Source organism: Pseudopodoces humilis, chromosome 3 (genome assembly GCF_049639895.1).
Source record: "Pseudopodoces humilis isolate 2021_Gansu_Grassland_sample_001 chromosome 3, ASM4963989v1, whole genome shotgun sequence".
Lineage (NCBI taxonomy): Eukaryota > Metazoa > Chordata > Aves > Passeriformes > Paridae > Pseudopodoces > Pseudopodoces humilis.
In genome coordinates, this window is record NC_142202.1 from 68,495,377 (window position 1) to 68,519,256 (window position 23,880).

The 23,880-nt window shown below is 40.9% G+C and overlaps 1 protein-coding gene across 1 annotated transcript in view; it reads right to left on the reverse strand.

Moving 5' to 3' along the window:
- Positions 1–21,851, reverse strand: part of SLC16A10 (solute carrier family 16 member 10) — a 65,411-nt gene extending 43,560 nt beyond the window's left edge. Inside the window, exon 1 of the mRNA XM_005518609.3 lies at positions 21,051–21,851. Coding sequence (XP_005518666.3) covers positions 21,051–21,417 — 367 coding nt within the window. The 5' untranslated portion in view covers positions 21,418–21,851. The remainder of the gene's footprint in view (positions 1–21,050) is intronic.
- Between the last annotated feature and the right edge of the window lie 2,029 nt (positions 21,852–23,880).

The following is a 23,880-nucleotide window of genomic DNA, read 5'->3' on the forward strand; positions in this document are numbered from 1 at the left end:
AAATTCATACTGTTTGTTCATGAAGCTCACAGCTGGAAACAGGAGGGATATTTAAGGTCAAGAACAAGGTTCTTTGGCAAAAACTACAACAAAGAAGTTTGCACAATTCCTGCCAACATCACGCTTAGCTTGAGGCAATGGCTTTACTTTCAGGAGCTCTGAAGTGAATTAATTTAAAAAAAACAAACAAACAAACAAAACCCCAACAAACTTCTAACATACTTACTAAAGGATTCTGGTAGCTCTACAACCAGTTTACTACTCATAAGAATATTACAGTCTTCATATAAGAAATTACAGAAACTTAAAAACAAAAAGACCCAAAGCAACAATGTTACTTTTACGTCTTTCTCTTCCATTCATAAACGCAACTAGGGACAGCTCCTTAGAAGACAGAGGACAAATTCACTCAAGTTGCTCATATTCAAGATGACTACTGTCAAACTGAGTCATTCCTTCTTTTCAAAAGCCTGCAAGGAACAAGGCATGAAAGTCTCTATCAATCCTTCTCCCTTGCCCCTCACCCCTAGTCAGAAAGTATCTTCACATAATCTTGCCAAAGCAAACAGATGATGCCATACACTTCAGCATTGCTGAACATAAATAGTAGGTTTCCTGACAATCAGAACTAAATATTTGATAGGTGCAAGTTGGTAGAAGCTTCAAGACCACCACCCTTTTCATGGCTTTAATATATAAAACTATTATTTTTTAGAAAGTATGGGAATAGGAAAAAGTCCCCCCTTTTTTTTTTGTTTGAGAGGAAAAGACCCTGGCATTTCCACGTGGCAAAGACACAACTAGGATTTGTTTTTAAAACTACTCCACAAGAAGAACAGAGACTCTTCAGTACATAACCAGAGAATTTTTATTTTTAAGTATGTTTTCTGCATTTTGCTAAGAAACTGGAATAAAACTTAGAAGTGAGAGTTGCCTTATTCTTTTACAAGGTTTATTTTCTTTCTAAAGGAGTACTCTTCTCCCTCATCTAATTTTTATTCTAAAAAGCACTGAAACAAAACAGAAGTAGTCGTTCACCACAATGAGGTCACCACCTCTGACATAAGACCTCTTCAAAGCTGCTGAATATCATGAACTTTTGCACGTCTAAAAGCAGCTTTACATACTTATCGTTCATCAAGCAATCATTAATCATGCAATTAAACTTCTTTTGAATACAAGAATTTAAGAAAAACAGTGTTTAGATATAATCACTTATTTAGAATTATCTGGACATGCTAAAGTAACATGCCATTCAAAGTATGTTTAAGATGGAACTTCTAGCAGCTTTCAACAAAGGGCTCATCCATCACAAAAGATTCTTAGAAAAATAAAGTTTCCATTTGATAAGAGAAAAGCCCTCGGAGGTATGAATTAAGTAGGTTAAAGAAACAAGGAGAGGTCAAATTAGCATACAGAAAGCAGTTACCAGCAACATCCAGAAGGAATCCATTTTGAGTCCCTTGCTCTGGCAATATTAACTAATCACCTGGAAAGCAGAGAAGGAGTGAAGAGACAAAATTCCTCTTCTTAAAACACAACTCAGGTGACTGCAGTTGAAAGGTGGTTTTTTTGTTTAGTTTGCTTTATTGTGTGTTTTGGTTTTTTTTAGAGACAGTATATATGGATGATCTAATAGAGTAATTTACTTTTTAATTTTTAATCAAACAAAAACAAGATGGGGCTCCCAAAATTATCAGAAAACACATTTAGAACACAAGGAAGCATGGATTATGTTAAGAAAATAAATTTTTACTGTGTATCCTCTACAAATGAGCATTCTGAAGTCCACAGATATTAAATGCAATTGATGTCAGTTGGATTTCAGCCTCTCCCAGTTCAAAAATCACAGACTGATCAAGGGGAAGAAGGTGTAATTACAGGAGAAATTACTTTTTAAGCTTCGTAAGCATCAATTACTAGTAATTGGTAAGCATCAGTTACTGAGTACAGAACACTATCTTAGATCAATTTCCAGTTTGAAAGTCTCTTATTGAGCATTAAAGACATATAGTTGGTTTTATAATAGATAACACATACTGAAAGAAGCACTTCACGTGTACCAACACATTGGAAGGAGTGACTGAGATGTGCTGAAGGTCAGGGCTGCCATGTGCAGGGACCTCAAAGAGCTGAGAAAAGGAATAACAGCAGCCAGAAGGAATTCAGAGGCAGATGAAAAGTCTTGTACCTGGGATGAAAGAACAGGAACCAGTGCAGACTGCAGGTCAACTGCTTAGACAGCAGATTAGCAGAAGGAGACACGTGAGACCTCCTCATGGACACAAGCTGAATGTGAGCCAGCAGTGTGCCCTTCAGCAATAAAAACTGACTGCACTCCAAGCACCATTAGCAGGAGCATTACGACAGGCTGAGGGACACAGGCATTTTCATGAGGCTGTACCAGGAGCTGCTGTGAGTTTTCTCTACCCCAGAGCAAGAGATAGACATTGATATATTGGACTGAGAACAGAAGAAGGCCACCAAGGTAACGGAGGGTTGGAGCACCTAATGTTGGAGAGAAGACTGGCAGATGTAGGGGTTTTCAGCCTTATGAAAAGTTTCGGGAGGCACAAGGAACACAGACCTTATTGACATCCAGAGTTACCTAAAAAGCAGTGACAATGTAACTACACTGCTCAAAAGGTGCACAGCCATAATGCAAGAGGCAGAAGATGGAATATGGGATCTCTATCCAAACTCAACCGGACAAAGGCCCTGAGTAATCTGATCTGACTGAACTTGCTCTGAACAGGGGATCCAGACATCCTACCCAGCCTATCATTAATACACACACCACAGCTAGGAGAGCCTTCATAAGCAAGGCTACTTCCTCTAAAATCCACTGCCAGTGCACTTGAAAGGTCAAATCTTCCTTGCAAATTAACAGGAGGATCTATGCAAAGTACACCATTGCAGACTGAGGTCTCGGAATGTTTTTGAATTCAATAAGTTTCTTTTCTCCATAGCTACCAAACACAAGGAAGAAGATACAATAGAAATAACAAGTAACCACATTTTTTGATAAATTAAACATTACTTAGTTTACCCTAGAGTTTTGTTCCCAAGTAGCTCAAGTTTATAACAGTAAATAAAATATCAATTTTAATAATGAAATTGCTGCCAGAAAATTACAGAATCTATTACATATTTCTGTCCCAATTCTCCTTGGGAGAGTTCTCATACCACTAAAGACATTACTTTAAAAGACAAAAGTTGAATTCAATTATTCAAAAATCTTTATAATCAGATTTAGCACCAAGTCAGTTTATTTTCTCAAGCACAGTCATGCCAGTGAGCACACTGACACAACATGACCACTCATCAGTCACAGCAACACAAATCCCATTTTAAAAAAGCAGTAAATCACACAGCCAGTGATGTATGCAATAAGTTGTGTGCAAAATAAAAGCCACCACTGCTTCTTATGGTGCCATGTTCTTTGGTTTGCATTCAAAAGTTAGGGTCTGGAAGTTGTATCAAGGCAGTGGTTGGTCTCTTCTCCCAGGTAGGAAGTCATGGACCAGAGGGAATGTCCTCAAGTTGTACCAGGAAAGGATATTGTGAACTGCATATTATGAAGAATTTATTCCCTGAATGGGTAGTCAGGCATTGCTAACAGGCTGCCTAGGAGAGGGGTGGAATCACCATCCCTGTAAGTGTTCAAAAACATGTGAATGTGGAATTTGGGGATACATGACGGATTTAGCAGTACTGGGTTAATGGTTGGGCTCAATCTTAAAGGTCTTCTCCAACCTTAATGGTTCTGTGATTGTACAATGTGTGTACCGATCCTTTTGCATATGCTAACTTCCTCATAAAATTCAGAATTTGAAGCATTTGGGTTTAAAACCAACTTTCAAGCTCTCAATAAAGGTATAAAACAACTCTAACTCTAAATTAGAAATAAAAAGGCATTAGGAAATACCAAATCAATGAAGTCTCTACTAGCAATAGTCCAGGAAACTCAAAGACAACAGTGGGGAAAGAAGTAACATTCCTTTCCTCCCACTTTATTCTGCTTTTGATATGCTGTGCACAGTGTGATACTCCTGATCACCAAAAATGTCAAGAATAAGCTATTTTCTTGTTTGCACAACTGCATTTGTGAAGACCCATAAGTTTGAAACAATATATTTCTGCATTTTGTACCAATCTATTCAAATATTTTTTTTATAAATCTAATCTGATTATGCTAATATTTTCACAATCAAAATTCAATTCTGCAATGACAAATATATACAATATTGACTTTTTTTCCCCATAATAGATTTATTTCCACTGTGTGCAGCTTTTATTAAAATTTAAAAAAAAAAGCACTGGGGCTGTGCTGTGGCAGAAACAAATCTAAAAACAGTAGGCTGGGTTTGATTCTGCTTCTGTACTTTCCTAAAAGTGTGTGTTTGCATTCAGAAACAGAAGTCCCTGAGTGCAAAAGGAAGTGTTGTTTCCTTCTTGTGTGTTGAAAATAAAACATATATTTGCAGCAGGTACCTGTGACAGTGCATAGCTTTTACACTTCTACTATTACCAACCTGTGGATGATGTCTGGTCATTGACTGGAGGAGGTCTCTGAAGCCTCCATGCCCACTCTGAATACAAGTCAAGCAACTGTGAACCTACAGGGATCAGAGTTTGTCCCTAAAGAATACCAATTATAGTGTTCTTCCATGAGAAGTCTGCTATATCCTGATATTTTGACAGTAGTCAAAATAAATGGAAGAATAAATAAAGCTTAATTTTTTAAGCTGAGGATGTTTCAAGCAGAGATTCCACAATAAAGAGACTGTCTACAGGACAGAAGTGCAGTTCTCATTGACTGGCAGAAACATATTGCATAAAACAATTGCTTCCAATCAGAGCACTTAATCTGAGTTAACCCAGGATACTGTTATCACTTTACCAGAATCCCTGTGGAGTTTTGATCAAACATACAATGTATTAAACATTGTTATAGACAGTGTGAAAAAATTCTGAATGACTATATACTGTTATTTGTAAAGAGCAGATACAGAGTAAGAATTTGACAGACAAACACAGATTTTACAAAGAAATGCACTGACCGTCCATAGCAACAACCCACAGAGATAGAAAATACTCATCAGGGCAGGAAGATCCAGCAGCCCTTAAAGTACTCCTTAGTTACTCCTGCAAATGGAGGTGTTGAAAATTAACTAATAGGCATTTTATTCTACATGGAAAAAATGTGTATATTTGAGGTTCGCTTGCTTATATGGTTATTTTTGGGCTCTGAATGTTTCCAGATATATGTGTGGGGGAGGAAGTCTGCCCCCAGACCCAGTAGAAGACTCCAGTGAGGTCAATGCCACTGGGCAAGAACTAAGAATGATGACTCCTAACACCTCCTTCACACTGCTCTCCAAAGGCAAAGGAGTAGGACCACCAGTGAAAAGCAACATGACTTTCAAATACCAATAACCTGAAGACATAAATCACAAGGCCACACAGTTATGAAAAACTCAGAAAGAATTTTGGACACTAACCTGCCTAAGTCATGTCAAATGAAGGAGAATAAGGAAAACTGAGGTAATGTCACAGGGTAGACTGCCTAGAGCTAAAAAGCACACGCCTTCCTCTATGTCCAGATCAGAGCACCAACCCAAAATAAGAGTTACTTCAATCCCAGAATGGTTTGGTCATTCAAAACAGCAGTACATACTGTATCTTACTGCACGTACCTCCTACTACTGTACTGCCAGAAACACTGACAAATTTCAGGTCTCCAGCTTAAAATTCAGTTGATATAATAACAGTAAAACCCATAAGGGCATCCCTGTTTTGGCTGGGACTAAACTACAACAAAGGGGAAGAAATATTTATCTCCACTGCATATATTTCTATATTGCAAAGTTCAACTGCAATTGTTAGGAATAAAGGACTGAGAGCTCAGCTGCTGTTCATTTGTGGTTAACCTTTTTTTAATAGTTCACTAGTTCTGACAGCTCCACAAACTTACAAAACTAATTTCTTTAAGAGCTAAGATCTCCTGCTCAGCAAGCAATTATCCCAAGATTAGTGTCTGGTAATTCATTTATTCTCTTCAATGAGCAGAAATAATAGGAATTGGGTTTCTGTGACTTTAAGCAGCTCATGCTCAGTTACCGCCAGATGCTCAAAGTCATCACAATGAATCAGAGCAGGAAAATACATTAATTGGATTAAGTGTTACTTCTACATTTCCCTCTTTCCAGTCGAAAGTGGAGAAAACCTTACCTTATTTAACGTAAGGAATGCAAAAGTAAATGCAATAAGAGTAGTAAAACTATTACAATAACAGAAGAGTATTTTTCATTTTGTGCATTTCTCCTCTGTTTGAAAGCTCAGAAAAGCAGACAGCTGCAAACAGAAACTGTAGAAACCAGTGCTGCTTCTGGGCAACTCTCAACAGTAAAGTATCAAGAGCTGATACACACAGGAACTCAGAGACCTGACAATTTGCTGCTGAAGATCAACAGCACAGCAAAATCTTGAGATTAGTTGTCTAGATAACATTCTTAAGGAGAAAAAGGAACCATTTCAGAAAGGAAAAAAATTGAAAATATTCTTCAAGCCATTTTCTAAGGGAGCAGCACTGACCTTTCCAGATACTGCCCATATTCAGCCAACAGCTCTTAGGAAAAGAAGAGGTGGCTCTTCATTTCCATGCAGAAACCCAGCAGTGCCACTGGCTGCCTATACCTGTTTAAGCCAAAACCAAGCAACATGCTAATCTATTTTCATAGCAACTGGTCTATCTCCAGAGAAACTAAAAGAATTACAGGACAAAACCAAAGCAAAGTAGTCAAAAAACAAACAAATAAAAAACAAACAAAAAAACCCCACCAACACCACACACAGCCCCAACACAAAGAAGTCAGAATATTCAAGTTAAATAAATTATAAAAACAACATAGAAACATTTTCATATATAATATGTAGTGAACATATATAAAAGTGAGTATAATGAAATCATAATCAGATTTATTTACATCAAGAGATCAGCAAACAATGTCTATGCTTTCAGATTCAATTATTCTATTGTTTTATTTAACCTGCAATACCAAAATAAACTGAAAGTAACAACAAATCTCTTGTTATAGCTAAATACTTTCAAGTTTTAACTGCTGCAATGTATTCTGAGAAGGTTTCCTTAGAATAAGAAAAATCATACCAGAATGATTCCACTTGTATTTGGGTATATCCACCTAAATCCTAGTTAGATGATTTACCTATTAGACAGCTTCCTCCTACAAAACGTTCCAAATTTCATTTACAAGTATTTGTTTATCTTCCTGAGATGTAATTCACACATGAACAAAAGCCTCAAACATCATATCAGCCCAGCCAACACTTAAAAAAAAATAAATTTGAATGGCAGGTACCAACTGGCATCTCTCAGATACTTTGGCAAAGCATCAGGTCCTGCCATGACAAATTTCAGAGAAGCAATGCACTGCTTCAGAGAGAAAGCAATTTGCAGTTTCCAACTTCTACCAAATGTGGGACTCAGCATGAATTCCCTCTCCCAGAGACAGGACATAACTGGCTGGCGTCTGTGTATGCCAGCAGCTCTATAACCCAAGCCAAGACCAAAAGTAGAAACAAAAAGGTTAAAGGGCAGTGGGGGGAAGGTGGGGAGGACACACCAAGCAGCTCTATCTTGCCCCCAAGAACAAGATTTATAAGTCTACCAGTGTTGGCAGGTAAACTACTTCAACTTTCTGGATGTTTACACTGATTTTTTTGTTCTTCTTTGTAGCCTAACTTTGCTCTTCAAGAAACCACTGGCCTCAATCATAGCTGGAAAAGCTGCCTATAACTACCTCATATCTGGAAACAGCTGAAATGGATCCAACACCTATAATTGCAGTCTAACTGTTGGGAATTATATAAATTAATTTAGGCATTCCAAATACAAGATGAATTTACCTTTCCAGAATCATTCAGAAGTGTTGGCCATGAAGCCAGCATCAGCCTGTTTTCCATATGCCATGAAGTAAATCCTAGAGCAACTAGAAGCTGAAGATCAAACAACATCACATGGGAGACTCATCAGCAAATAGAGCTAAATTACTGGCTACATACAAGATCACAGCATCAAAGAGCTCCACAGGGCACTGCTTTCTGTATTGATCTTATCTGGCTCTGATAAACCTTCAAAAGAAAGGTAACTTTGGCAATAACCCCCTAAATATCCAATGACCAGGTTTGTCAATGTGACCTCTAAGTAGCATGGACTGGTGTGCACGACATTGCAGATACCGTTAGAGCAAAGACCACAGAGATGTACCACATACTGTCAGGCTATGACAGTACTTTAGGGTGTGCTACAGGACACCTGGAGTTGGGTTTGATTTCCATGTGAAAGCATTGAGTGAGGAGTCAAAGCTCCCACCAGAGGCAGTGGAGATCTAATCAGCATAGCTTGGGTTAACTGCAGATTTTCAGCCAACCCTAAAGTTAAAAGCTGGCATCTGCCCAGCTGAGTAACTCTCCATAAACCACTAAATGTACTCAACAGACCTCCATCTACTGTAATCTGCCAGTTGAATTACACACCTTGCCAGTTTTCTCCAGGTGTAACACCACTCTTGCATATTTTGCATCACTGCCTGAAAATGTCACCCAACTTACCAGTGCAGCAAAACAGACAAGCAGAGCAAAGCTAAAGAAAAAAAAAAAAACATCCATGAAAGTAAAACATACACTACTGGTACAGCATGATGCCAAGCATCACTGAAAGACTGGCACCACTGCCATTTGGGAGGACTGACTCTCACCTCAGCAAATATCATACCTTTCAGAACATGAAAAAATCCCTCCAACAGTCACATTTGCTTCAGCACTCCCATACTGACCCAGATAAAAACAGGAAAAAAGGTATGGGAGGGGAACAACTATATATAGTTTACCCATTTATTATTTTAACACATACCAGAATATAACTACTGAGGGCAAAAATGTAGCTACAATACTTGAAACTCTCCTTAAATTGGAGCCAAGCATATAAACAGACTGGCTCTAGAATGATACTATCTTCTATCACAAAACATTTATGATACCCTTGTCTCACACTAAACTGAAATTCATCACTTAGAATTTCACAGAAGCTATGCCCACCTAAGATAAACCAATTGCACACAGGAAAATGCTTTGCAATTATGAAATTGCTTCATAAAAAATGGAGAAGTAGCTAAAGACAAAAAGTAACTGCCAAAGCAAACAGCAATGCCAACAAAGCATAGCTGTAATCAGAAGCGGTACAAGTCAGTTTGGAAGACAAACACTCTTACAAACAAACAAATCTGTGTGGATGCAGCATTCTCAGTGGAGGGTGGTTTAACAAGATGTCCCACTTTTAAAATAAGCAGATACCTTTGATCTCCTCTTCACCAGCCCTAACAATAAGTGGAGGCTCCTATTTCCTTCCTCTGCATTTACTCTAGCCCTGAATTTCACTCATTTCGACTATCTGTGTGTAAACACTGCTAAGCTGTTCTTTAACTACCTCTTAGTCTCCCACTAAACATTCATGTGTGCCCCCAATCACAAACTGTTAATCCCATGATTTAATTGATGTCTGTTTCACACAAAGCTACGCTTAACACTTCACTAAAAGGTTGGCCACTTCAGGCACTTATTCAAAAAAAAAGGACTTTTTTCATTACATAATTTCACACTTGGTGGCAAGATTACCTTAAAATTAATTCACCACTCGCAAGCTATGAGTTTTGCACAAAAGATAGGTGATAGTTCTGGCAAGAATGACACGGAGAGCCTAAGAGAAAAAGTTAATTCATGGCCCCTGTGATTTTTCTGTCATGAAATTTAAAGTTCATAAAAAGCAGAGCTATAAACTGAAAGGCAAATCATATCCTGGGGTGCATCAGGCACAACATGGCCAGCCAGGCAAGGGAGGGGATTGTCCTGCTCTGCTCTGTACTGGCGCAGCCTCACCTCCAGTGCTGGGGGCAGTTTTGGGTGCAAGGATATAAAAAGGATAGAAAGTGTTAGAGAGCATCCAAAAGAGGGCCACAGAGATGGTGGAGAGTCTAGAGGCAAAGCCTCAGAAGACAAGGGACTTGAGGTCACTTTGTTCAGCCTGGAGGAGACTGAGGAGACCTCACTGCACTTACAACTTCCTTGTGGGGGGAAGAGGAAAGCCAGACACTGATCTCTGCTCTCTGGTCACCAGTAACAGGACTTGAGGGAATGGCCTGGAGCTGTGCCAGGGGAGGGATAGGTTGGATATTAGGAAAAGGTTCCTCATCCAGAGAATGGTTGGGCACTGGCACAGGCTGCCCAGAGAAGTGGTTGCAGCACCAGCCTGACACAGCTCAAGAAGCATTTGGACAATGTTCTCAGGCATGTGGTGACTGTCAGGGCCACCTTGTCCACCTTACTGTCACCAGTTTCCAAGTATGACCACTCCTAATCAGCTTTTGGAGTCCACTGAGCCTCTCCTACTTCACATTTTAGTTTAACACACAAAAGAAAGGCAGCAACCAGGTTTTAAGCCATTGGAACCAAGTTTTGGTATCTTAGTCACAGAAATTATCCTCTTTCTAAAAACCAAATAAGTGTGTTGAAGAGAAATTCCAGAGCACTCTAGATCTCTGCAAAAAATCAAGAAAAAGCAGAGCCCTAGCCCTCTTTTGCTAAAGCAATATCTTGATAAAAATAATTAAAGTCTTTTCATTTTAAGAATGCTGTTCATTTTATCCCCATCTTCTGCACCATAAGCACTGACCAACAATCTCTCAGGCTGAGATCCTATCCCAAAGAATGATCACTCTGTTTTGAGAGAATTCACACTGCTTATAAGCAGCAAGCTGTGTGAAATGCTAAGATTTATGACCTTCAGAGGACAACATAATTTCAATATGAAAATTTGCTACAAGTCTTAAGTGTCTATCCTTTCCATTCTGATCCTTTACTTTAAACCTAGAGGAATGCTGTCTCATTAAGAACCCACATCCTTTTTTGTTTGAAACTCTGGAACAACCACATAGGTCCAGATGGAGGCAATTTTAAAGACATGATGAAATTTTTCACTTGGGTTTTAAGTTTACTGTTTGTAGCACCTCTCTTATCTACTCTGATCAGGAAAATTGCATTTAGAATACTGGTAGAGTGGGATACCACATAAAACAGAAAAGGAGCCATAATTGCTCAGAGACAGTATCCCAAAGAATAAGCAGGATAGGACATACGCCTTTCTTGACCTTTATTTTCCCAATACAATTATCTTAATAAATACAGCTAAATTTTCTACAAAATATTTTAAAATATTTTGACCAATTGCTGAAATATTGACATTTTCAGATAAAAAAAGTAATTAATACAGTATACAGTTGTTGGCACAGACCTCAATGCAGAGACTGAACATAACATACATTAAGTTAAATGCCTTAAACCACATATACAAAAGATCAATACTGCAGCATGAGGTTGCATAAACTGCATAAAACATACTATTTCTTTGCCTAATAACAGAAAAAGCAAAAACAAAAAGTCAGAACACTAGAGCTGGGCTATGCTGACTGCATACAAAGACTAACATTGTACATACCAATTTTGAGCAGTTCTACTCCATCCTTCCCACTAATTTACCCAATTCTCTCCTGGGTTCCCCCCCAACACCTTCAAGGGTCAATGATTTCACTGCATGAAGCTAAATATTCATTAAACTGCTGCACTATGAACAAAATACTTTGATATGTTCAGAGGTGTAAAAAACTGATAATGCTTCATGCTTCAATTTGTAAAAAATGGGGTTACTCTGATAGGATTAGAAAATACATCCCAGGCTTGCACATTTAAGCTTCCAGAAAACTTCCTAGTGTTGATTTAATTTTCTAGATCAATGCCAGTACCCAGCTGTGGCAGAAATTATAAATTGAGAGCTCGAATTTCTTTCAAGTCTGGAATGCAATGCTGGGTTTTGAAGAGCCTAAGCTACATAAATAATTCAAAGGTAAGAAATTACTTGAAGTTATAAAAGAACAAAGAGCAACTTCAAATTCCCTTCTGTGTGCCAAAATCATAAAGGCTTTCTTTAAAGTACATACCTTCAGTTTTGTCACACACATGACAACTTAATCTAATGTACTCAAGGGGCCACAGGCAGTGTTTTCACAGATAAATTGAAGGAGAATCCAAAAGTCATCATATAAATAGTACACTCAAGATTCAAAAAAATACTATCTAGCCATACTAAATCAACTCTCTGATAAGGCTGTTACTCTGAACCATGACACATACCACTGTCCAAAATATGCACCAGTTCAGGCTCTCAATCTCATGTGCTCTGAAGTTAACAGCATCTTTAGGTAGAGCACCACGACCACACCTTCCTTCCTGTCATAAAAACAAGCAGCATTGTATAGAAGCAGATGTCATCAACCAGTTCCAACCACTTTGAAACTACTACAGGGAGCACACCGACAGCAAACAGGCTCAGTCTGACCTGTGGAACCCACTGAGATTGTTCCAATCCCAGCATGTTCAGTTTCAAGAGAGGACCAAGAAAGCCCTGGCTGTGTACCCCATGCACACTTAGTGCTTCCCACTCTTTGGAGTGCTTACTCTGTATGTGGCTCAGCTGCCATCCAGACTCTAATCTAGAGCAGACTATGCAGCTCCTTAGGAGACACATGGCTAGTACATGCCTGGGTACAGAAACCAAACAAAGTCACAGCAGTCAGTCAGCCCAAGGACAACAGGCAGGTTTAGAGCACTGGTACCAGAGACAGCACAGACAAAAGTTTCCAAAAATACAGCCCATCTCAACACTCACTCCTGATCACTTGGTAACGAATACTAACCTTCTCTTTTCCTCTTTAATTCTTTGACTGTTAAGCTTTCAATGCAATATAGGAAGTGCTTAAACTAGGACATCTCTAATTAGAACAATCTCTTTTGATGTTGTAGTTAAGTAAAGTGGGGGTTTTTGGGTTTTTCTTTCTTCAAAACAAACTTTCCTACCTGGTACACAAGAACATTGTTCTGGTTTCATGTAATGAACTTACCACTAAGAAAGCTGTTTTGGTCCAAAATAAAGGACTGCTCGTTCATTCTAGACTGCAAAAGCTTAAAGATCACAGTTTATTTAGAACATTACATCATAGTGTTTTATCCTTCCTCAGTTACAGCACTGATAAAATACGGCTAAAATTATGTGGTACCAATATCCACATACTTCTTTACAAAGAAGTAGGAAGACTTATTTTATTTAGTCAATGCATTTTCTATTCACAATATTTTTATTGAGTCACCTTGCAAAAATGGCTAAAATCCAGTTTAGGAGCCAGAAGACAATCTTTGCTGCACATTTTACAAATCATTTCTAAGAGGACAAGAGCAAGAGACTAAGAGAATTAAATTAACAGTTAACATGTTTTGAATTACTTATTATTTCTGCAATCTATGTTCTTAAGAATGCAAATGAAGAAAAGCTATTGGGTACTTGGAAGCTATACATAAAGTACAGCTCTGCTGAACAAAGCACACTGCAGAAGATAAACAGCCAAAGATTGCACTACTTCCACTTACTCAGCAAAAAGGCAGCAAGAAAATTGCTTTACAACTTCCAGTCTAAGTCCCTACTATCTAAGTGACACTGTGTTCCATGGGATTATAGACATGCTTGCTGGATAACAAAGAGGCTGGGCTCAACATCCCAGTAATCCCCTCCTGTGTGTGGGAACGAACTAGCACTGATCATTTTTAAATTGGTCCCATCCTTACTAAAGGGCTGCTATTAACTTAGCTATTAGAACCAGTCATTCCTATCCAGTTCCCACGAAAATTAAAGACAATATCTAAAACAGAGCTGTTGTTATTGTAATAAATTAGATTTCTGAAACGGAAACAGATAGTATGAGATCACAAGGGAATGTTTCTCAGAATTATCCCCTCTGTACGTATTTGCTAAAGGCTGAATTGCAGTGGTGTAAGGCTGCATGGTATGTTCCCAAAATGAAAGAATAAAAAAAAGTCTGTGGAAGATATAAGAAAGGACCTATATCATTCCTTCACACAAGGACTATTTTAAAACCAAGCAGTTATATTATCAGTGCTACATTAGCTTGGGTGCAAATAATCAGTGCATCTCCTTCCCCTGAGTTCACAGAGCAGAAGCAATTTCAAATTGGGCAATTACTTGCTGAGCATTATAGATGAATGTTTATTGAAAATCCTTATTTTCCTTTGCAATACACAGCGATATAAGTTAGAATTTTCTGAATATTTTTCTCATTTCAAAGCATGATCTTTGATGTGTAGAACTCTATTAAAAGAGCGTGGCAGGCAGCAGGCACTCAGACACCTGAGGTGGTGTGTGCTGGTGCAGTATTTATGTTACCAGGTGAGGGAAATGTGGGAGCGGGTCACCACAATGCCTGACACTGGAGGTGACAATGGATTGACTTTACCTTCTCTGAGACCTTCAAGTGTCAAAAGCCTGAAACACCAACAATGCCAAAAGTGGAACAGGCAGTCTGATTGCTACTGTGAATCCAGCAAAGGGCTGCAAAGATAAGAGAACTGGAGCATCTGACACATGATGAGAGGCTGAGAGAGTGATGTTGGTTAGGTTCAAGCAGGAAAGGCTGCAGGGGGCAATCTTAGCATGCACAAATACCCCATGAGAGGATGTGAAGACTGAGCCAAACTCTTCTCAGTGGTATTCTGACAAGAAGCAAGAGGCAAGGGACACAAATTCAAATAGAGAAAATTCCATATAAAGGTAAGAAAAATCTTCTTTGCTCACAGTTGTCAAACATCAGCACTTTGGAGGCTTTGGAGTGTCCATCCTTGCAGATGATTAAAACCCAATTGGGCAAGGTCCTTAGATGCCTGCTCTAGTAGACATTGCTCCAAGTAGAGGCTACAGTTTGTCATTATCTCTAATTAACTCAAACTGGCTAAAAGAGTATATAGACATACAGATATATTATCTATCATAGTTTAAGGACAGTCTACTACATTGCTTCATACAAGATTAAGAACTCAGTAATAGAAAGAGAGATCAATAAAATTTAAACTTCAGTATGGCCTTCAATAACACTCCTTCCCAGAGGCTAAAGAAATCATGATAAAAGAGATTGAACATTATCAGGAACCTGTAAGTGTCCAGAGGTAAGCAGACTGTGTTGAAAGATTAATTTTTTTTTAAATTTAAAAGTTCTTTAAAAAAGTTTAAAAGTTTATGGATAGGCAAACACTAAGCACAGGTACATCTTGCTAAGTCCAAGAAAAAGGTTTATTAATAAACATACACATTTTGCTAACTTCCCCTTTAGACAGGAGTTATTTAAGGCAACTCAAAAATGAGGAAGGGATCTGAAAAACCTCAAAGAATGGTAGCCAAAAAATGGATGAGTAAGATGGCATTGAACAGACTACAGGGACCAATTAAACAAAACAAAGTTGAAGAGCAAGGAATAATGCAAGCTGGAAAACTTCAAAGTCAAATAAGCTTCACTGACTGCAGGTACTAATAATAAGCAGTAAGAAAAACATTATGTTATGTAAATAATGCAAAATAGACACATCATCACAGTACATCACTCATGCCAGAAAACAGCAAAGCCTCATTTTGTAACGTGACACAGTACCTTTCTTCTCTACATTACAGAGAGTAAGAGCAACAGAGACATCGACAAAGAAATAACACTGGGAGTATGAAAGGTATTTCACATGCTACAACAAAATTATCACAAACAGAGTACAGTAAAATTTACTATTTCAGTAAATAGTATTTCAGGATTTGTATGAAGGAGATTTTAGAGGATATAGTTTTGTCTGACAGGCAGCACACCAGAGCTCATAATTTGAGGCATGTGGATTTGATGCAGGTGACAATTGCCAGTCATCTTCAGAGTTCTAGAGGGATGTTTCGTGACTATGAAATTCAAGTGCTGCCTGTTACAACTGGTAACTAGCTTTCAGGCATATTAGGAAGATTATTCTCCCTAACAAAGCTGTTTGTTGCAAGTTAACTTGCAGTTGGAACAGGAAGAACTGAAACAATGTGAAATCAAATATAAGAAAAAAACCCAAAAAACCCACAGAAGGACAACCTAAGTAATCTCTCTACAAGAGAAATGCTCCAGAGGCATAAAGCCACTGCATGTATGTACGCATAAACAGTAGTGTAGTGGGAAGTGAAGTGTATAATTAATCATTCTGATCCAAAAAAAGACAGCATACTACAGAAATTGCCTTCAACTTTACAGTTTGACCCAGTCATCATATCAACTTCTTCAGAATCTTCATTTGCATAGGTATTTATAATCACAAAGCCATGTACAAAAATGACTGCAGCTGAATAAAATTAATCACTACTTGATATATCAGGTTAGAACTCACTGTTTCTTCACTGCTCTGGTTTCAACAGCCACACAGACATGAGAAGGAAAGCAGACTACAGCAGCACTGATAATCATGAGCACTATATAAGCAATTACATTGTTTCCTTGTGTAGCCATTTCTTCATTCAAAACTGAAGTCCAGCTTTTTGCAGAGCTACATTCTCCACTGCAATGCAATCCTTAGTGACCAAAGTGTTACATAGTACACTTCCTTGTACCTCACAGAAGTTATACTTGTGTACTCTGATAACTTCTGCTTTCCAAATTTGACTTACTACTTCAAAAGAAAAGTCAGTTGCTCTCCCATAAGCCACGTGACACAGGTTTCAGTCTGGGTCCTCCCAATTTACTGGATACAGCAGCCCATAGATTTAGAACCCTAAATGTGGTTCTAAAGGACAATTACATAACAAGGACTTGAATTATATCATAATTGCTGATGGTCTTTATCTCTGGAGGGAAACTCAGGAAGATATCAAAAGATTCAAGAAAAGAGTAGAGGAAAACTTCAAACTGTCCTGTGAAATTATCCACTGTAGATCTTTGTGGTCATTCAACATTATCTTCTCAGTATCTGAATTACAGCCTGAATGTGAAAGTAAAATCAGAATTCTCCTCCCTGCTCTATCAAACTCTCACCAATCCAGGTCTAAGGGTCCTGATGGTGCCAACAGTGTTAAGCCAGCCAATCAATCATGCTGATACCCAGATAAGTCACCAAAGGCTGCACCTTAGAGAGCCAAACCCAGAGGCATACAAGCACACAGATAACCAGCCCAGGCAAGGTGAGGTGGTGTTTTCTAGGAACACTGGCTAATAAAGCAAACACGTGGATGCAGAACTCTAATAGCAGCACATACTGTGCAGGTGATACCTGTACACACAAGTGTACTTAATAGTAGGTCAGTAGCTGCAGTAGAGTTGCAGAACCAGCACTGCCAATCATAGAACAGGGAGCAATTAAAGTATTGGTACTACTTTATTTTATCTATTATCTAACTATTTTATATTACTTTTTTTTAAAAAAAATGAAACCTACCACTTTCACCTCTGTTGCCACTAGTATAGTATTTATTTGCCTTTTGAAAACAAGTATGGGTATATAAATACATAAAAACCTATATAACAGGGGCACCTATCAAGAGAGCAAAACACAGGACTAGATGGGGCTCACACAAATCTTTGAGATAACAATGAGATTGGCTCAGTGCTCCTCATCCCCATGTGACAACTCCAATAGGGAAAGGAACCAAGTGCTCTTCCTGCCAGACCCTGGACTCAACTGGACCAATCCTTTCCCTTGAACGATGATCAGACTACAATTGAACACTAGAGGCCAGCTAGGTCTGCCTTATTTCCAAGGACCAAGAGCCTCCTGTATTTTATGGCCATTGTTTTTTCCCCACCCAACTTGTTCCTCTAACACAATGAGCTATAAACAATGAACAGAGTAGTTTCCTGAGGCTTCAGGCACACCTTTCTAGAAGTTTTGTACTTACACTTAGGGGCCTTTCCTCTTCTGGAGTTGTGAATCAATTAGGTTTTGAACAAAAAATGGCTACACAAGGAAATAATGGAATTGCTTATATAGTGCACTACATAAGCAAAGAAATTAGTTTTTGCTAATATAAATACCAAAATGCTGTGTACTGGTTATACTCAATTTTTTTTCATAAAAAGGTGTCCCTTGAAGGAATTTTTGAACCCTCTATGACCCACAGGTTTTTCCATTAATAGTCTTAAATCCAGCAACAATATTAATTATAGTTCTTTATCTTATTTATCCAGTGCTGATGCTGCATGCTGTAAATAGCTTTGCACCCTTGCCCATACTTTCAGTTCCTTCCACTCCTCATCTGCAAGGCAGTCACTTCTTGACTACATCTTCCATTCTGCCCCCTCCCTTTTTGCCTTTCACACTGATAGACACCCAGCCATCTACTAACACTAACAAAAATAGAATAGACTATGATATTTAGTGCCCTCCCATTTTGCCTTGCATTGACTTTAAGATATTACAAAATGCTATTAAGAGATACCAAAAGCAGCTTTTATTGCAACCTACTTAATTCCTCTTTTCAGGAAAAACACCAGGCAAGAGACAAATACTGACTGGTCCCAAAAGAGCAGGCACACAAAAATCTCTGGCAACATATGTGCTCTTGGCAACAGCTAAGGAACCCTATAGTAAAAAAAAACAACCAAAAAACAACCCAAAAACCTAACAAACCACAAACAGACCTGAATTCTTTGGTACTGTGGATCAACTGTAAAATTCCACAGACACCTGGGGTCCTTATAGAAATTACCTAGAATACTCATGCCTCTCAGAAAATCAGCATTTCAGGTATTAGAGAAGTCTTTTTTTCCCCCCAGGATTAGTCTATTAAACTTTGCTTTCCAAAGCAAAGCCCCACAGCAAGAAAATTTTCATTACAAACTCCAGTTTTCCAATTCCTTAAACTTGACTAACTCAGTTACCGCTGCCAGGTTTGAGTTGCAATCAGTCCAAACACAAGAGGCTCAGCAGATTAAGTATTTGAATCAATACCATGGGAATGATCAGGCTAGACTTTTCGCTAACACTAAAATCACAGTGACTTTTCCCTTCCATTACACAACTCATCAAGATACTTTGAGGCATTAAAAGGAAAGGAACTTTTTTTTATCTGCTGTACTCTTGCTTACAAGAGACTTCTTGCACTTGCACTCCTCCTTCACATGCACAGAAGTCATCTAGTCAAGGCGGTACCTTATAGTATTTCCCCCAGTTTGAACCTATTTGGATTTTTTTAAAAAAGCAAAATTAGCACCTTCTGCATTACCCAAACCAGAATATATCTGATAGAGCAAAACAAAGTGCAACAAAGTGCAGCTGTAGCTTTTCTTCTCCCTTCAAATCATTTAAAAGGCAATACAGTAGGTGCTGGCTGCATCCAGGACTCGGAACTCTTCTAAGCAGGATGTGTAACAGCTAGGCTCTGAAGCCAGGTTCCACTTTTTTCCCCCCGTCTTTTCTGCAATTGGGCAAATTTTCAAAAACATGTGTGGAGCACACCCACAATCTTGCCTCACTCAGATAGCAGTGGTGCAACCACCCTTCTGGAAGTTAGGAGATAATTTCAGTCTTTTTCTTGTTGATTATTTTGAGTACTGCACTACTACCTAAAGACCTCTTTTATTTTTTTGTACAACGCAACACAAGTACAACACAACAATTTTTAAGAGATTGTTACTACCAAGCCAGATACTCAGAAAAAGCAATTTTTACACTTCTGTACAATGAACAGGCAGAGAGCATCAGCCACCCATTTGCTTCTGCATTTCTGACTGACCAGGGGCTCCCAGGTCGGTATACAAAATGGTCACAACCCGTTCTCTGAATCTCATTCTTCTCCTGTGTGGGCTAAGGAGCCTAGGCACCTACTTCTGGATGTACATCTCCCTTCTGAGAAACAGGCACTGCCCAACCTGACCTGCAGATGTAGCTTCCCATCTTCCTAGCTCAAGAACACTGGGGAATACACCTTGTGTATATATCACTGCAAACTGTTCAAGTGCCAGAGAGGACATCACTTAATGCTCCATCACAACTTTTCAGCTTTCCTGCTTCAGTCTAAACACCTGCCCCAGTTTTCTGCTTCAGACAAAAATAGTTATTAAGCTGCAGGAAGAAAATGAACTTATTTGTCTTAACATCTCATCTTTAGGCCCACTTATGCAAGTATTAAGGAAGACATAAATTTCAAAAGGTCTGTAACACCCACTCTGTACTGAAAAAGTTCTCTAGAAGGTTTACAGCTCTGCAAGGCTAGACATTTTTTTACAAAAGGAACAAAACCATAAAAGATAGTGTTTATTTTTCAGTATTTCATTTTAATAATTTAACACAAAGCTATTCTTTATCTAAGTCAACTTTATTATTTACTACAATAAAATATAATTTTAATTCTGTTCCCTAATTTCAATTGTTGTTATTCCAAGAGCCAAAAACTTCATTTCCTCAATTTACAAAGTCAGAGAGCAAAAGACACTTTCCACAGAAAACTTACATAAAATAAAGCAGAATGTATGCTTACCTTTAAACTAATTGAATCTTATATGTCTAAAGTGCTTTAGATCAGTAACACGTGAAAGTACTGTTAATGTCTTTAAAGTTTAGTAAATACCATTAACTTCACTGGTGAGTTTTGTGACACTGGTTGCAGCAGTAAATCTGCACATCAAAATGCTATGGCAACTGTCAAGCCCATTCTTGACGTATCTTAAGTGCCACTATACCCCACTATTAATTAATCGTTTAGACTTATCTTTAGGCTAGCGGGGGCAGGGGAATAAAGGTTTCTGCGGCCAGAAGTGTGCATCGTAACCCATAAGGCACGACAGCGGATGCCTAAAGATCCAGTTGTGAAAGAACCGAGCACACCTGCTCCTCTCCCGCAGCTTCTGCCTCGATACCCCGGCCGGTCGCTGCCCGGAGAGCTGCCCTTCCCCTCGGGGGTATTCCCGAGCGTCCCAGCAGGCTCCGGCCCGGCCCAGCCCTCCAGAGGGGTCCCATTCCTGCGGCACCCCCCCGGGGCTCGGACGCTGATGGCCGGAGAGCTCCCGGCCCGGGCACCTCCTGTTCCCGGGCTGCTGGAAGCCACCCCGACCCCTTCCCCGGCCGCCCCTCACCTGTTTTAAATATCAGCTGCTTGTCCTCGCTGCTGCCGAAGAGCCGGAGCATGGAGACGAAGAGGACCCCGCACGAGTTCTGAATGCCGAAGACGGCGCCGTTGCACCACATGGCGGCCAGCATCACCACCCAGCCCCAGCCGCCCTCGGGGGGCTCCGGCGCCGCAGCGCTCCCGGGGCAGCCCGGGCTCCCGGGGGCCTCCTCCGCCACCCGGGGCTGGGCCCCGCTCTCGCCGCTCCCGGACCGCCACTCTCCGCCGTTCTCCCTCCGCGGCTCCTCGACCTCCGGCGGGCCGGGCAGGGGGGTGGCGGGGGGGGGGGCTCCCCCCGCGCCCTGCGGGTCCCGCTGCTCGCTCACCGGCGCCATCCTCGGAGCGGCCGCGAGACCCTCCGGGCGCTTCGCTCCCGCCTTCCTTCTCCTTCTCCTTCCCCTCGAGACCTCTTGTCCCTCGCCCGCTTCAGCCCCTGGCCGCGGGGGCTGCGGGCATTCTGCGGCTGGCTCGCTGTCTGCCTGTCTGCCTGCCTGTCTGTCTGTCCTCCCGTCGGCGTGCAAGACCCAGCGAGACCAGCGCACACCCCTCTCTTCCCGCCGCCGCTTTATTTTAAAAGGGGGGCTCCCTCGGGGGCGTCAGCAGCACGAGCGCTTCCCTCCGCGCCGATTGGCGGCGGGAGGAGGGAGGGAGGAGGAGGAGGAGTGGGGGGGGAAGGAGGAGGAGGGAGAGGGGCCGGGGAAAGGCAGGGCAAAGCCACGCTCCGGGCCCCCCCCACCTCCCCGCCGCCCTGGCTCTCCGGCGGAGGGGGTGGAGCGGGGCGCACCGTGCTGCGGCAGCCCGGGCAGGAGGGGGAGCGGGGAAGCGGAGGGCGAGACTGGAAGCCAGCGGTTAAAGGCCGCCGGGAAGGGGGCGGGAGGCGGGCGAGCGCCCCGAGCCTGCCGCACAGGTACCGCGCACTGCCCTCGGCGGACAGAGCGGTAAACAAGCCCTGCTCCCGGGCCCTGCCCGCTCCCCACGAGGCAGGGCAGCTGCGCCCAGCGGTGTCCCGCCCGAGCTGGGCGAGGGGGAAAAGTCTGAAACTTCCGCCCGGGCCGTTTGCAGACAACAACGAAATAAAGAGAAGCCGCCCCAAAACTCGCACCCCCACAGCCACAGTAGCGGTGATAGCCGGCTCTCGGCCCTGCCCGGCGCGCTCTGCCTCTGCGGAGCTCCAACGCCCACCCTCCTCCCCGAGGGAAGGGCTGCCAGCCCCGGCACGGAGGCGACCGGCTCCAAGGCCCTCGGGGCATCCTCTGTCCTCTGGGACAGCTCTGCACCTCCCCTTGGGACACCCTGTGCCAGGGGAGACCGTGCGGGAACCGCTTCTGCCCAGTTGTCTTTCCCGCTTTTTAACAAAGGAAGAGAAAGTACTTGCTCCTGTACATCTCTTGACATATTTCCCATTTGCACAGAGGCATCAGCTCTTGACCTTTCTTCCCCACAGCCAGGGAAGTGAGAGGATAGGGAAAGCGCAGGTCAGGAGTGTTAAATGACAAGTTTTTGATTCATGATCCTGCCCCCAAGCTTGCAGACGCAGATCTGTTCCGCTGTGTGGCAGCTACTTAACGTTTTTAGCAGTTCGGGCTTGATGAGGAAGAGCGCTTCTTGAAAGAAAATCAGCGGATTAAATCTGGATGCTTCGTCCTTTCCTGTGAGATCTGGAGGATTCCAAACATCCTCTTGCACCCATACACCATCCCGATTTCTTCCCTCAGAGCCTGGGTTTATACTGCTGTGCCCGCTGTGCCATCCAACTCCCCAGCCTGCCTGCCAAAGCCTCTTCCTCCTTTTTTGACCATGAATTACCTTCTCCGTCCTACCTACCACACGGAAAAAACAAAGCTTAGTCGAAACAAAGGACAGATTCTTAAGAACCTGTCTTCTGGTTCAGCACACATTGCTCTCCACATGAAAAGCAGTAGTAGCTAAAAAAAGGAAACTATATAACAATGCAAAATACGTGTATTATTACAATGAAGTGCATTTTATAGATGCACTAATCTTGCTGCACACTCACTGTCTTGTGTACCCATGCCCTTCTAAGTAAAACATAAAAACATTACACATAAACATAAAGAAGTAGAATTCAGAAAAAAAATAAGAGCCCAGCAATGAAACACAATACAGTTTTATGAAATACATAAAGATTGTCAAAGCAAAGGGAGGATATTTGGCCAGCCACTGAAGAGCACATCTGTTCCCCCCAAGGAACAAGTCTGAATGCTTATTAAAACCCTGAGCCTATGATAAGCATAACTGTGCTCAAAACATTTCATAGGCAATTTAAAATGCAAAAGTTAACAGTTCACATTCTCCACCAAGTCTTTGTTCAGAAGCAGTTTTCTAAATCTGTTGAGCTTTCTTACAATAATTAAAGCTTCCTCCACCACAATATAACATTTTTTGAACAGTTATGACAGTGCAAACAAACTTTTTTTATTTCAGATTCAATCTTCATTACATTCATCAGCAACGATTAACTTAATTAAACTTTCAATTTAGAAATAAACAAGGGCAAAATCCAAGACTGGATCTTAACGTGGCTGATCCAAGGGGCCGTGGTTCCATAAATTCTTATATGTTTCCTACTCTCAGTGAGATTCCTCAAATGGGAGTCCTGAGTGGAAGCCTGAGAATTGTATGATGGAAAATCAAATCAGCTTGGGGAAGTGCCACGCATTTTTTCAGTTTTGGACAGTGCTCAGCTAAGCTCAAGACTAATTCCCTCTCTGCATATTTTTCAAGGTCATGTTTATGTACCTCAGTTTCATTTGCCTGTTTCCTATAAGCACTACAGT